This window comes from Pithys albifrons, chromosome 2, assembly GCF_047495875.1.
Source record: "Pithys albifrons albifrons isolate INPA30051 chromosome 2, PitAlb_v1, whole genome shotgun sequence".
NCBI classification, from domain to species: Eukaryota; Metazoa; Chordata; class Aves; order Passeriformes; family Thamnophilidae; genus Pithys; species Pithys albifrons.
This window is the reverse complement of record NC_092459.1, coordinates 107252136-107266856: the sequence shown is the minus strand read 5'-3', so window position 1 is coordinate 107266856 and position 14721 is coordinate 107252136. Positions and strand designations below refer to the sequence as shown.

Below are 14721 nucleotides of genomic sequence, written 5' to 3'. Positions count from 1 at the left end.
AAGCCATTATTTTTCTTATAACAAGCAAGGTCCTGCTGTCCAGCTCCATGTCATATCTTATTGCTTAGTGCAGTCTCACTCTCAGAAAAGCTTCCTATGTCTTGCAAGGCGAAGAGCTGTTGAGGAAAGAGGGGTTGCTGGAGACAGGGTTGCTGATGGGACAAGACTGCAGGGCACAGAAACCATATCTCTGGCCTATGTAGGATATGTATTGCCCAACTGGCTTCAGTTCGCCTTGACCACAAAGCAGAGGAGATGACACAAGCAAAGGGCTGGGAGGAAACTAGACAGTCTAGATTGGTGCATATTTCAGTATGCAAAGAGAAAGCAGCAATCATCCATCTGCATCATCAACCACAGCACCTAGAAAATGGGGTGATGTAGAGCAGCAGAGAAGCTGTTGTTGGGGTTGTGGAACTTTTTCTGGTGGGAAGCTCAGCACAAGTCAGGTCCCAGTCCCGCTGCAGGAGTGCACCCATTTGTTCAGGACTCCAGGGACAGCAGTGTGGATATGTTTCTTGGGAAAACCAAACGCAGCCAACAAGCAGAATCCAATCTCAGGCTGTTAAATGGAGTAATTTCCAAGAAATGCCTGAGGGAATAATATTTCCTCTGCAGAGTGGTAAGTGCCTCTCACCAATCCAAGTTCCACATCTGCTATCCTGATAAAAACATCAGTGAAAGCCCAAATTAGGCCAATACAGGGCCATCTTCAGGGCCAGGCTTCAGCTGTAATGAAAGAAGAGAAGCAGCTTTGGACTCCAGAGGTATTGCCAAAACCAACTTGTGTTTTAATGTATAAGATATAAAAAGAAATACTAACTGGATAACAAGTTAACACCATGCAGTACAGCTTGATGCTGCCCCCCAATCTATTGGAAACGTCCCTGTAGTACATGAGCATAAAAATCTCACGTTTTTCAGACATATTAGGACAGTTGCTCAGCACAGAATAACATGCAGATTTTCGTCACACTTTGAAATTGTGCCATTGGACTGAGAAGCCAGTGAGGACTTTCCTTCTCCCTAGAAACAAAAAGATTCATTCCCATGTCAAGGTGAATGTGGTAACTGTCGACAGCTCTGGAGCTCACATAGTTGAGTGGATCCTTGTTCAGTTGTTAGGCTTGTGTAGCCTAAATATCCTCTGATGCTGTCAAATGCTGCTTGAAAACGCAGATGTTTGGAACCCTTCTGATCATGATTAAATCTTTTCAAGGGTAACATTGACCAGTTGAGTTTATGGAGAGGTTACAGTTTTCCAGCCCTAACAGAAGTATAATCTAAATGATGTAAGTCCATTCTGCAGAGTAGTGCTGATTTTCACTTACAACCAATTGTTAATTAGGCCAAGCTTCAATGAGTATTTCCTATTTATTTTGCCCTTTGGGCTTGTTTGGTCAAGTGTGTTCACGTGTGTGTGTGTGAGCTGCTGTTTTTCTGTAGTATCATTTGCAATCATTTTACAACCAGTTCCTGGCACCTTACAGATGCCACCTTTCTGCCACAGACTGGAGAAACACTGCCCCCACCACCTGTCTTGTCCACCCTCTGCTTCTCATGGTTGGACACACCAGATTCTGATAATGACACTTTATGTTCCAGCTTTCATGACTTACCTGCTGATGATTTTAGTGAATGCAGAAAACTGTAGAAGACAGAAGGAGGAGTTGTTGGAGGGATGTAGGAGCAGAAGGGGCAATGGACAGTGCAGCAGTGGAACATAGTTAACGCTGCAAGGGTTACTGCTCCAGGGACAATGGCAGATGGTAATGCAAAGTGATCAGGAAATTTCCCTAGACCAGAGGTGCCCCTTGATTTCAATATTGCTTGGGTATAAAAGAGTGTTGCTGAGTGATTCTAGTAAGGAAGGACTGAATATGTAAACATATGAATACTAAAATAAAAGTATAAATACTGAAAAAGATTGGGAAACATTAAAAAATCCTGAGGAATTGCTTGAAAACAGTTCTTTTAGGTCCAGGTTAAAGACTGCTAACAAGTGGACTTCTCTGGCACATTTTTTTGCCTTCATTGGTAAGTATCTGTGAATCTGCTTTTTAAGGTTTGTATGAATCAAATGATGAAGTGACCACTACTCAGGCATGTATTTTGGAAGCAGAATGGGCTAGATACTTTCCATGGATTCTTCTGGCTGCCATTGATCCTGATGTTGTCTGTGTCAATGCTGTGTCTGAATACTAACTAACTAACCCTCTTCTTTTGTCACATCTGTCTTCTTGCAGGCATATATGCTGAAGTCATTTGAAATGAATGGCCTGCCCAAGGTGGTCCCTCTAAGTTTGCCTTATCAAGACTTCAGAAAAGATGTGCCAGACTGCTGGGAAAAGTCTAAGGTGTCCCAGCGAATAAAGAAAGTTGATTTCTCAAATGTTGTCTTGACTGCTCCTTGCAAACCTCTGGAACCTTATCTGGAAATGAATGGAAAAGAGGAGGAGAAAGAAGACGAGGAAGATTATGAGGAGGAGGAAGAAGATGAGGAGGAGGAGGGGGAGGAGGAAAGCAATGAAATTGACATGCACAGTGGTTCCAGTAGTGACTTGAGTCAAAAAAGCACAGAGCACAGCCAGGAATGTGCACCATCCACACTCCTGGCTGATGACCAGAAGGGATCCAAGGGTCGAGTGTCCACTGCTGATGGGGATGTGGAGCTGGAGGAAGGCTCAAAAACACTAGTGCTGTTTTCACCAGGTGATCTGAAAAAGTCTCCAGTGGCCACAGACTTGGCTCCAGAAGTTGATCTGGGCACTTTTGCTGCACTGACACCTCAGAGTGAGCGGCCTCAGCCTATGGGTAGCCAACTGGATGTATCTGAGCCAGGAACCCTGTCCTCAGTTCTTAAATCTGAACCAAAGCCTCCTGTGGCAGTGGCTACAGCTTCCTCCCCCTTTACCAAAGTTGAGCGCACATTTGTTCATATTGCTGAAAAGACCCACTTAAATGTCATGTCTTCCAGTGGCCATCCAGTGCGGCATGAGGAGTACTGCCCTCCAGAACAGTTTGAGGAAGTCATTATTGAAGAAGAGCTGGAGGACAACCTGGTGCTGGTAGAGAATGGAAGCATACATTCAGGGCTAGAAGGGGCAGAGACAGAGAGCTGTGCACTTTCAGCTAATCACATTGAAACCATCTCAGAGACAGTGGGCGAGCAGCTGGCCCTTCCTAATGGCATAGCAAAGCCTCCTGAGGACAAGCCAAAGCTCTCCTGCAAAGTGGTGCTCTCACTTGATTTGAAAGAGCCTGACAAGGAGGTTACAAGGGACCCTGGCCTTGAGAAGTCAGTATCAGTGACGGAACAGCTTAAACGAGCAGAGACCCTCCTTGACACACCACAACAGGGCCCCAGGAGACTGCTGGGCTCCAGGTATAGAAGTCGGATACCCATTTTGTTCTCTGAAGAGGACACCGGCTCAGATCTTTCAACTTCACTCTCAGCCAAAGAAAGGCTTTATAAGAGGGCAAAGCAACCTGACTTGGCTCGCCTGGTGATGGAGAAGAGACAGAACCGCCTCATCTGCCTGGCCTCTGGAGCCTCCTCCTCAGCCTCCTCCAGCGATGACAGATGGCGAGCCACAGAAACCCTGTCAGCCACTTGTTCTGAGGAGGACACCCATGACTCTGATGATTCCATCCCAAGGAAGGGAGAGAAGAAGGCTGCACTCCTGGGGAAAGAAGAGAGACTCACAAGTACAAAGAGCAGAATTCCTCGTCCCATCACGCCAGTGAAAACACCACTGGAGGCAACAAGGTCTGAGATCTCCATGGTTGTCACAATTGCAGGGCTGTGCAGCTCCCCGCTGGATGCAGCTGCTGCCTCCAGGTAAGACCAAAGCAGTGAGAAATGCAAAGTGTTGGGTTGAATGCATGGTCTGTCCTTGTTTCCTACTGTCATTTCAGCTCAGTGGTGTGTGAAATTGTCACTGCTCTGTCTTCTTTTTTTGAAGCCACTCTTCACTTGTCCTGGCTTTGAAACAAACCAACCTTCCTTCCTTCCTTCCTTCCTTCCTTCCTTCCTTCCTTCCTTCCTTCCTTCCTTCCTTCCTTCCTTCCTTCCTTCCTTCCTTCCTTCCTTCCTTCCTTCCTTCCTTCCTTCCTTCCTTCCTCCCTTCCTCCCTTCCTCCCTTCCTCCCTTCCTCCCTTCCTCCCTTCCTCCCTTCCTCCCTTCCATTTCTGTCATAGTTTGAGCTGGCTAAATGCCAACTGCCTGGTACCCAGTCAAAAAGTCCACTCCCAGAGCAGGAGAATGAGGGAAAACAGCAGGAACGAGGCTTTAAACACGGTGAGGTTTTTATGTGTATACAGAGAAGAGGAGAGCTTAACACAGAATATGAAATAGCACATAGTGACAGGAAACAACAACAGGCTCACCAAGGTCGCCCCAGCTAACAAGCGAAATTCCAAACCAACCAAACCTCCTCCCCAAAGGAAACCTCCCAGCAAGAGGGAAAAAGGAATTAACAGGAATATGCTCACATCCCTAGGTAAACAGCCGCGTGGACCAGCAGCAGGGCCTGATATCAGCAGTCAGGGAGCAGGAACCCTCCTGGTCAGAAGCATGGACCGAAAGGAGCGAGACTCCTCCCCCCTTGCTTGTTATACTCCCCAACACTTCCTGATGATATCAGATGATATGAAATACATCTTTAGCTGCTTAAGTCAGATGATACCTGTCCCCTCTAATCTGTGTCACATCCTTTGAGGTCTGCTAAAAACTGAGGCCTAAATGGGGACCTATGCTGACTAAAGCCAAAACTACCACAATTTCTTCCTTCCTTCCTTCCTTTCACAAGCTCTTTCACTTGGTCTGATCTTGCTAATAGCAATGCCCCTAGTGTTGAGCTCTCAGTTTTGCAGCATGCTAGGCACAGCCGTAACTCTGCAGGAAGACCTGGCCTAGCTATTGCAATTAGAGCTGCAAGGGCAATGAGGCTGCCAGTTTTGATTGCCTCAGTTGGCTTATCTTCCATCACAGTTACCATCAGAGGCCAACTGGTGCAATCCATTGCCCATATTTCCAAAGTGTATCTCCTGACTTGGAAGAGGTTGCTGCATCCATCCTGTATCTGGAAAAGGGTCCCAGATATGTGCTATGAGCCAAACCATGCTTGCGTGTTGACCCAGAGGGTTCTGAAGGATCAAGACAAACACTTATTAGTTAACTGCATTGAAAGTTACAGGATGGTGTTCAAACCAGGGCTCCATGTGGTTCACAGCATAGCTCCTGTCATCCTAGTACTGGAGACTCCTTGTAATTGCCCAGCAATGTTCAGTGCCAATCCTGCCAAGAGCCCAGAGCCCCTTGGAGAAACTCACCTTCATCCTCTCTTTTCTTCTCATGCAGGCTTCAGACACAGAGACCAGCTGGAAGCGTCCCAAGTGAGTGCCAAGTAACACAGGTACAAAGTCGGCTTCCTTCTTCACCGAGTTCTACTTCTCTTCCTCCACGGAGCAGCTCACAGAGGTCCAGTGGTGCATCCCCTCGGAGCCCTGTCCTTTCTTCAAGGAACCCTAGTACTTCTCCCAGAAGCCAACTGCCACCTCGGAGGGAAAGTCCTTCTCCCTGCCGACAGCATAAGCCAGGGACTGCTCCTCAGCGAGTTCCTCCTTCTCCTCGACCTCAGCCCTCAGCTCAGGCTCTGGGGCTGACAGGAGATTCTCTGCCATCTCCTAGCATGGCCAAAAAACGACAAAGAGGAAAAACCCAGACTCAGAGTCCAGCAACCAAAGGAAAGCAGGTGTCCCTGGAAAATAAGGCAGCTGCCAGATAATGATCTTCCTCTGCAAGCCCAACAGACTGGGTAACTTCTGCATAGAGTATACACTTGAGATGCTGCAGCACAGCCTTCCATGCTGGACCTGCAAGTGTATAGCAGTAGCTGTACTTCAATGCTTCACTCACTCTCACCCCACACCGCGATCAGCTCCCATGAGCCTGACAGCCTCTGAGCCATGGACCCTTCTTCAAGGGAGACATCCAGTCTGCAGCTCACGCTTGCTAACTGCACAGCACCAAACAGTGACCCAGACAGCCTGCCCAGTTCCTGACCCTCCTCCCTCCCCAGGAATTCCCCTCTGTCTGTTAGCAATATCAGTTGCCAACACCAACCCTGGCTGTGGAAAGAGGAGCAGAGGTGATGAGAGCAAGGCCTGCTAAAAAGGAAGGCTCCTGTCCTTCAGGTGTCTCCCTCTCCTTGCTGAAAAAACACCAGCCTTGGCCGCTGCCATCTACCTGAGTGTTAGCTTACCTCTTGCCACCTCTGTTAGCAAGGGATTGCTACCAGCTTAGCCAAGAGGAATGGATGCGTCCTTGCATGCTGAGATAAGAGAAGGGGCAAGGTGGAGGGGGCTCTTCTTTCCAGAGATACCTCTACAAGTGGGAATTGGGAGGCAGGCAGGTCTTGCTGGATGCTCCTGTCTACTCCAGTATGTCCCACAGAGGAGACCATCTGGCATTGCGGCTCAGTGACACTTGCTACTGTTTCAGCAGATGCCTGTGTGGTGGGTACTTAGGTGGAAGTAATATTGGCAAGTTGCTGGGAAATCAAGAGCTCTTGCTAATTAATGTAGAAGGGAGCACGCTGCAGCCACTTCTGTCTCAAGTACCAAACTGTGGTCTGTGGATACCACATCTCCCAGCAAGGGTGGTTCCTCTCAACCCAAGTGTTGTTGGTGCCACAGACCTGTAGTCCACCAAACACAGCTCCATTGTGAAGATGTGAATAGTCTTTAGCTTGGGTGCCCCTTACACTTAAATTTCTTGTGTTTTGTTGTCACACTCTTGGTGTTTGTGAATTTTGGCGCTGTGGTTGAAAGTTTCCCTGTAGTACACCCAAAAGATGCTGCTTTGCCAGAAGAGGTTTGCTGGCATGCTGTGGGTACCTTGTGCATTTCTCTCTGAGAGTACGGTGAGTCAAGTGGCAGAGGTCAGGTTTCTGTCTTTTTCTTGGTGCTCTGCTCTGTCACATGTTGCGTTAGAACTAACAATGTGAATGTAATATTAGAAGCTTAGCGCTCAGCTAGAACTACATCAACCAACTTTTTAGCCCCCAGACTAATTAGGAAAGCTTGAAAATGAAAGTGAGAAGGACCTGTGTGCATTGGAAGAGTTCTTGAAGTAGACAAAATTTTCCCCACACCTCTGAAGAAAACAGTCCAGACCCAAATACTTTGGGCTTCACACCATTGCCATGCCTAAAAGAAGCTTGGCATGAGTCAGAACAAAAATACTGTTGCTCTGTACACCTATTCTTGCAGCTGCAACTACCCACAAATATTTACTATTTGCAGACAACAAAGCTTGACAAGAGGAATCTGGACAGTGATAACCTTGATTATTGAAACATGAATGCAAACAGTCACACTGATGGTTACTGAGTCTGGGAAATCCTGAAGTTGTTCATATCTACAGGAAGTGACTTGCAAAGGAGCATGAGAACTGTGACAGCGTGGCTGGGAGAAAAGGGTAGTCCTTGGACACCTGAACAGGGAAATGTCTAGAAACAGAGGACAGGAATTACCTTTTTATATAACAGTCTCAGTGTTACCAAGACTAAGAATTTATTTCACCTAGCTCACAGTCTTCTCCAGTGACATGGCTCACCCTGGTCAGCTAAACAAGCACAGCTTCTACTCTAAAAACATGCCCTCATCTTTGCAGAGCAGCATTGGGAACTCAGAGGAAACTCAGGTTGTGGTTTCATAGACTGAGCTGATGTTGCCACCAAAAGCAACATCCTTCCAACTTCTAGCTGCTTCATTGCTTGCTTCTACCACCTTACACTGGAGCAGTTATTGTTAAAGTGTCTGGAAATGCTGATCTAGCATGACACCAACAGCTCTGATTTGCTGGTTTGGTTTTCATCTGATTCAGTTGATCAGTGGGGTTCACCATTTGGTTACACAACAGAAGAAGGAGAGGACAGAGAGTGTGACCACTTCTGGCGACACTATAACTTCATGTGAGTTTGAAGTGTGGGTCAGAATGGAACCTAAACATGTCCTGCAGGTTTAGAAACTAGAAAACAAAGTAAACCCAAACACAGATTATTTCTAGAAATATAACTCATAATGGGGGTCCTATTAATTTATCAAAGGGCTATTAATTTTAGAGTGCTGAGATGGTAAGACTTTGCCATGAAGATTTTACCAGATGTTCCATCCAGGTCTTCAGAGCTCATGCCAAAACTGGCATTGAAAGAGCTTGGAAAGAAGACTACAGGACTATTAACAGGGTTAAAAAAACTGCCTCATCATGAGAAGCCAATAACGCACGATCAAGGTATTTGTTCAAGAGAAAGTTTAAAGGAGAGTTTTTGGTGGCCCAGCTATAACCATGTCAGGAAAGAAGCTCCAGGGCAGAGTCAAGGCCACGTTGGACAGGGCCCTGAGCAACCTGGTCTAGTGGAAGGCTGGAAGCAGCAGGGTTGGAACCAGATGATCTTTAGTCTTTTCCAAGCCAAACCATTCTAAAGTTCTGTGATCTTCCATCTGGCACATGAAAACAGAGAAGATGGAGTAGCCAAAATGGCAGATGAAGAAATTGGGCAAGCTTTTAGTTGTGAAGCAGCCATCCAGTGAATTTTTTCAAAGGAATGTGGGGACTTTTTCTTACTAAAAAGGTTTCTCAGAAACCAAGCTGCATTCTAAGAGGTCTTTCTACCATGACCCAACCACAAGTAGCAGGCAGGATGCTGGTGACACCTGCAAAGTATCTCTCTTTGTGGTGCAGTAGATTCCTGGTCCTACCAGGACACATGCTAAAGTTGTCATATGCTGGAGAGCCATGAGACAGTTTTCAGAAAGCCAGAGAAAGATCAGCAGCACAGAAAATAACAGCCATTCCCAATGTTTGACAGGGCTGGACTGAGGGTGCAGCTGAACCCACAGAGATCTGGGACTAGCATGAGTCATCTCTCCTTGTGGTTGTGCTACCAGACTCCCTGCCCCAACACAGTCCTGCTTCCCAGCTACCCCTGGCATGGAGGGGAGCAGGAAAGTACATCAAAAGCATGGTGCTCCCCAGGTCATGTCCTCTGGGGTGATACTCCACGGTAGTCCCATCACTGAGACCCTGGTTGCAGAAGTTCGCAATCCTCTTGTGTGTCTCTCTTAAGGCATTTTCTGGCAGCTGGTGCTCTCTGCTAATGTCACTGAGAAAACAGTTATCCAAAAGGGTTAACAAATTCCTCTGGGTCCTTTCTTCTTCCACTACCCTTCAGAGAGTAGAAAGGGCACCTGCCATAGTTGAAGCAAACACAGGAGATCATGTCTGGGGACAAGAGGGGATGAGACTCTGATGTTAGGGAGAAGTTAGGTCTTTGAGGAATGCCAGATGATCTAGTATGGCCTCACAGAACATGATGAGCTGTCACATCCCAGAAAGGTGAGGGAGGCAAGACCCTGGTGTTCTCTGCTATGAATCATGTGCAAGCTCTGTCAAGCCTCGAGGACACACAGGGCTGCTCAAAGATTGCTGTTGATGTGTGGCTGCTTCCTTCCTTCATTGCAGAGAGGAGAAGATTGAAGAGAAGGCAGAGCTGACCAAAGTGGAGGAAATGGCTAGGAAGAATAAGAAAATCTGTGTGGGGTCAGGGGAAGAAAAGCAGATTTCCCAGAACTTGCCCATGTTTGTGGGAATTTTTAGGATCAGCCTCACACTACCTGTTTTCCCAACAGTGACTTTGCTTCAGGGTCTGTCCTGGCCAGCTGCAGGTAATTGTGCCCATGTGTGTTTTGACAAGGTACCACTGCACCTACATTTGTGTGTGCATCTGCATAGGCAGTAAGAACAGACAGGTCTTGTTCAGGGGAGTTTTTTGAAGTCCTGTATATGTTGAGACTGTAAGTGTCTTTGAGACTACCTGGTGTCATGCTGAGTCTTTGCTTTACAGTGGTTTTATCTGCCAGTTAGAAAGATGGCAAACTGGCCGGTAAAAAGAGTCAATGGCTATTGTCTGGTCAGGTGTTGCTTGCAAAGAAACAGGGATACAGGGGAAATGTGCCAAGTGATGAATCTAAAAGACAGTTCTCAGTGCTAAGCCAGTGTGACAACAGATTATGTAAGCAGGGGAAATAAAATGCCACCAGTCAGACTAATACTGTGGAGAGGCTCAAACACACAGATGGATGGAGCTGCTTAACTGATTTGTCTGGTTGGCAACACAGACACTTCTGCTTGCCTTGGTGCAAAAGGTGCTTTGGTAGCAGACATGTCTGAGTCAGTTGTGCTTGGAACCTGGGAGAGGCAGGAGACTTTCTAAATAAAGAATATTATAATATATATGTTATTATAACAATATAATATAAGTAGTGACCATTATATATAGTGGCTAAAGGTTAAAAAGGATCCTGCTACCTTCAAAGAAGTCTTCTGATACTATGTGACTTCTAAGTGTGCAGGACTGACTGCTGTGTGCAGTAAATGTGGGCGGAGGAACAGGGTACCACGCTACCAAGGTGCATATGAGCTGTGAGGCTCCACTCGGCTGAGCACGAACTGGGGCCAAAACACCCCAGCTTGGGTGGTTAGCAGGTGGCATACTTGCCATCAGACCTATAATAGCTGCCAGATTGACACACATCTCTGTGGGGCATGGATCAGGATCTGGAGTATCACTGCTGCCCTTGACTAACACAGGCTTTGAGAGTTTGGCGGTGAAACATTTCAATTGGAAGCAAATTGTATTGGGGCAAGAAAATCTTTCATGTTTCTCTTTTCCAACACAGAGGTGTTTTTTCAATGTAGATCCTATGTAAGAAGATGACTATTGATAGCCTGACCAGCTCTAGCAGCAGTTCGATAATCCCTTTGTGCATTTCTTTCTTCTCTGTATAGTTTACTGACCTATGGCATGATTCCACTATTAATCCACATGTGTACACACCAGTGCTCACTTAATACCTTGTTCTACACATCAATCACCTGCAGTTAAATTAATCTTGTGAACACTGTATAAGTCCCATTGTGGACATGATGAGTCTGGTATCAAATGAGTTTCTTCTGGCTTAACTGAAACATGACCATGCTTCACCAGTGCTGGGATGGTTTGACAAAGCACGCAGGGACCACATGGGAGTTTGCAACCACCTTTGGTTCTGTTTGCCAGTTGCCCCTACAGCTCCACAAGAGGGAGAGAGCTTGGGCTCCTGTTCAGACCCCTTCTTCTTGGAGTGCATGCCTGTTACAGGGCTCCTGAGTGGGAGCCCATGGACTTGCTGTGTGCTGGCTCCTGAGGTTGTCTGCAGAACCCTGAAGGGGCTGGGACTATGCTGACAGTGACAGCAGAGCTGACTGACATTAAGACTTCTCTGAGCATTGGGGTTGGTATCTTTGTGAGGCCAGGGGATAGCTGTGATTGCAGCCTAAAGTGAGCTGTGATCCCAAGTACAGCCAGAATCCCATGAAATAAGTTATTTGTACACCATCACTATCCTGTCCTTTCATTCCCAATACATCTCCTCTAGCAAATCTTGTCTTCAAAGTCACTGTGTACTCCCTGCAGGTCAGCCCCTCTGTCCTTGGGGAATTGAAACTCTCTTGGATTCTGCAGAACTTGAGGCAGACTTGGCCACCAACCTATGCAGGGTCATAATAAGGAACATTCCTTTTATTTCTGGAGCTGCAAATGACTGGAAAGCAGGTTTAAAGTAAATATTGATGCTCTCTGTGCTGAAAGGAGGAAGTGAGCCACCAAAGCAAATCCAGAGCTGGGTTCCTGGTAGGGACCAAGATAATTTCTCCTGCTCTTAGCTCCTAAACCAGAGGGGCCTGCAGGGGTGAGGGTACTGCAGGATTAGTATCAGCACCGGCCTTGTCTGTAGCTGCTCTGCCTCTGACCTTGCTCATATTGCCCCTGCCCAGAGCACAAGATCTGACACGGGGTCACTGGAGGAGGCAGGGGGTAACATTTACTCAGCACATAGGTAAATGAGGCAGGGGTGCATGGCACAGACTCTGGGACCATAGCCTGCAGAGGGTGGGATGAGCTCTCCAGGAGGTTTAGGCAAGGAGACCAGGCCTAATCGTGTGGGTGAAAACCAGTGTCAGCGACACTGCTGTGCTATGGGATCTGGGCTGCTTCTTCTCCAGACAGGAACTGGAACTGGAAACACAGATAATTTTATATATCTCCTTTTAACACAATAGCATGTGATTCTACACCCAGACATTGTATCTGGCACACTGATGTTTTCCTTCACCTCCGGCACACTCAGGAGACAGGACTTCTGCTCCTTAGTACTGCCTGCCTGGAAATGTGACTGGGTCCTAAGGCTAAATCTCTCTACATATCTTCTTTGCGTTCCTTAGGAAAGCAGCTGGAGAATGTTTACACTCTGCAAACAGAATGTAGGACTCCGACTGAGGAACCACAATCCGGTTCAACTGCATGGCAAATTTCTTGGCCATAAAATCTGGCATGCATCACAGAGGCCCTGTCTGTGTACAGATCCATCTGGCATTTGTCATAATTTCAGATCACATCTTAAAAATAAATAAATGATGATGCCATTTCTTGTTCATACCAGACACAGTTGTAATTAGATTTGTTATTAAAAGGGGATTCTCGATCATGCCATTAAAAGCCTGTCTACCTTTTCACTGGTCTCTTCTCGCGTTTATTGGTGTTGCCACATGTGAAGCAGAAATACCACTTGAATTGCTGCCAAGGGACCTTTGCTACAACTGTGCTTGAGTTTCATTGCAGCTGTGTGGCAGCTGTGCCCCCCCCAGTCCTTCTCTGAAATCTCCTGCAGAGTTGTGCCCAGGTAGCCATAAAATCTCCTCATAAGGTTTTTTTTTCCTACATCATGTCAACTCAGTTGGCTCTGACTAAGCCCAGTACACATGCTAGCAAGGACCAAGAGCATTCCATTGTTTCAATATGAACACCAATGCAGCTCCTACCTCGTGCATGTAAACAGGTGTGCAAAAACTGAGAGCTGTGTGATTTGCTGGTAGCCTTTTCCTGTGTCACAGTGGTAATATGGGCTCTCTCTTCTCTTGTGGCTTGTGAATCATGCAAGCAGGCAAAGTCAGAGAAACGGCTTGGAGGAACACGTCAGAGCAGGGGTGTTGGTATTCATGCAAGACATGTTCCTTCACCATGAATCTTGTTGACCAAGAACCATGCCACAGGCAGCAGGCTCAGCCATCCACTTCCAAAACAGTACCTGTCAGAGAGCAAAGTCTGCAATTAAAAAAAAAAAATTAAAAAATTAAAAACTAAAAAAGTAGCATTCGTAGAGATGTTTGCAGGACCCACATCTAGCTTGTCCATGCAGTCCCACTTCACTGAACTCTAGAGCTGGCCAGGGACAGTATTTCACCTGACTGGTCTCTTTGTATGATCTTCCCAATTTGAGCACCACTGGGATCAACACAGTATTTCCCTGTCCTTGTCTGTACCAATCAGCTGGGGCTGTAGTTGAACCTGCACATTAATATGTAGGAAGTGGAGCAGAAGCAAACCAGTAACTTGGCATGGTTTGGCTATTAATACCCTCTGACAATCTGACATTTAACCTGCGTACAAGTTGCCTCATGTCTGTTGTGTGCAGACCACACAGGTAGTAACAGTTTCTTACCTAGCTTTGGGAAGGGATGGTGGAAGAGGGAACAGAGAAGCTATGAAGGATTGTTGTCATCAATTGTTAAGTTCATAACCTTTTACCGCTGTCACTTGGGCACCTTTACTAGGCACTCTGCAGGCAGGGTGAAATACAGTTTAGAAGAAGACAGCTGTTCTTTGTGGCCTGGCACGGGTAGGGCAGGGCTCAAACACATTACTTAGCTAAAGATTCATAAACTCAATGGCCACCTCGCAGGCACACAGCATGTACACGGTCTGCTGGCAAGTGGGTGTCGGTGTCTGTGGCTCCCTGAAACAGATTCATTCTCTTGTTGCTCCGTTGCCATCTCCATTTCTCTGATGCCTTTTTTTTTTTTTTTGAGGATTTTATCTGAGTGTCCTCGTGCTGCTCAGTGTCACCATCTCAACAATTTAACCTTTGCCTGTGTTTTTGGTTTTCAGTTGTGACTGAAATACCTATTTTAAACATTTGAGTTTATGGTAAAAGACCTTAACTAGCATCATGGTTTAACACACCAAATGAGTGCTTTTTCTGAGATTTCAGATTATGAAAACATAGAGAGTAGGCATATGATCTGTCCCAGTCAACATGATTTTCTGGAAGTTGGCTTTGTTACGTAAATATGGTAGCTTATTTTTTTACATTACACAACTCATCATATATAGCATTTGACTAAGCATCCAAAAACCACTGTTACCACAATTATACGCTGAGGTGCATAGTTCACAGGTGAGATCTGCCAACCCCCTTGAGTCTGGGGATGCAACTAAGCCAAGCTGGGGTAAAGTAAATCCAAATTAAAGTAAATCCAATTAAGGAGCAATGAGGAGCAGAAATCTTAGTCTCCTTTCGGTACACCAGTCTGACAGGAGAACACCATGAGCTTGTCTCAGCTTTAAAGAGTTGTGAAAAACTGGTGAGAGTGCAGAAAAGAATAAAAAAATAAGTGCTCCCTTGGAAAGGTGTTTCCTTTGATGACAGATTTTATTATTTCTCCTATAGCCAAAAGAAAACACATTTGACTCTAGTGTAGAATCCAAAATCATAGAAAGAAACAATGGCACCTAAGAAGCTCCTTAAAGTATGTGTCAGGAACAGGCAGATGAAAAT

At 46.2% G+C, this 14721-nt stretch overlaps 1 protein-coding gene across 1 annotated transcript in view; it reads left to right on the top strand.

Annotated features, from left to right (window-relative positions):
* Positions 1-12619, top strand: part of TTBK1 (tau tubulin kinase 1) — a 116981-nt gene extending 104362 nt beyond the window's left edge. The window contains 2 exon segments of the mRNA XM_071581948.1: positions 2247-3841; positions 5363-12619. Of these exon segments, the coding sequence (XP_071438049.1) occupies positions 2247-3841; positions 5363-5789 (2022 nt within the window). The 3' untranslated portion in view covers positions 5790-12619.
* The last annotated feature ends 2102 nt before the right edge of the window (positions 12620-14721 follow it).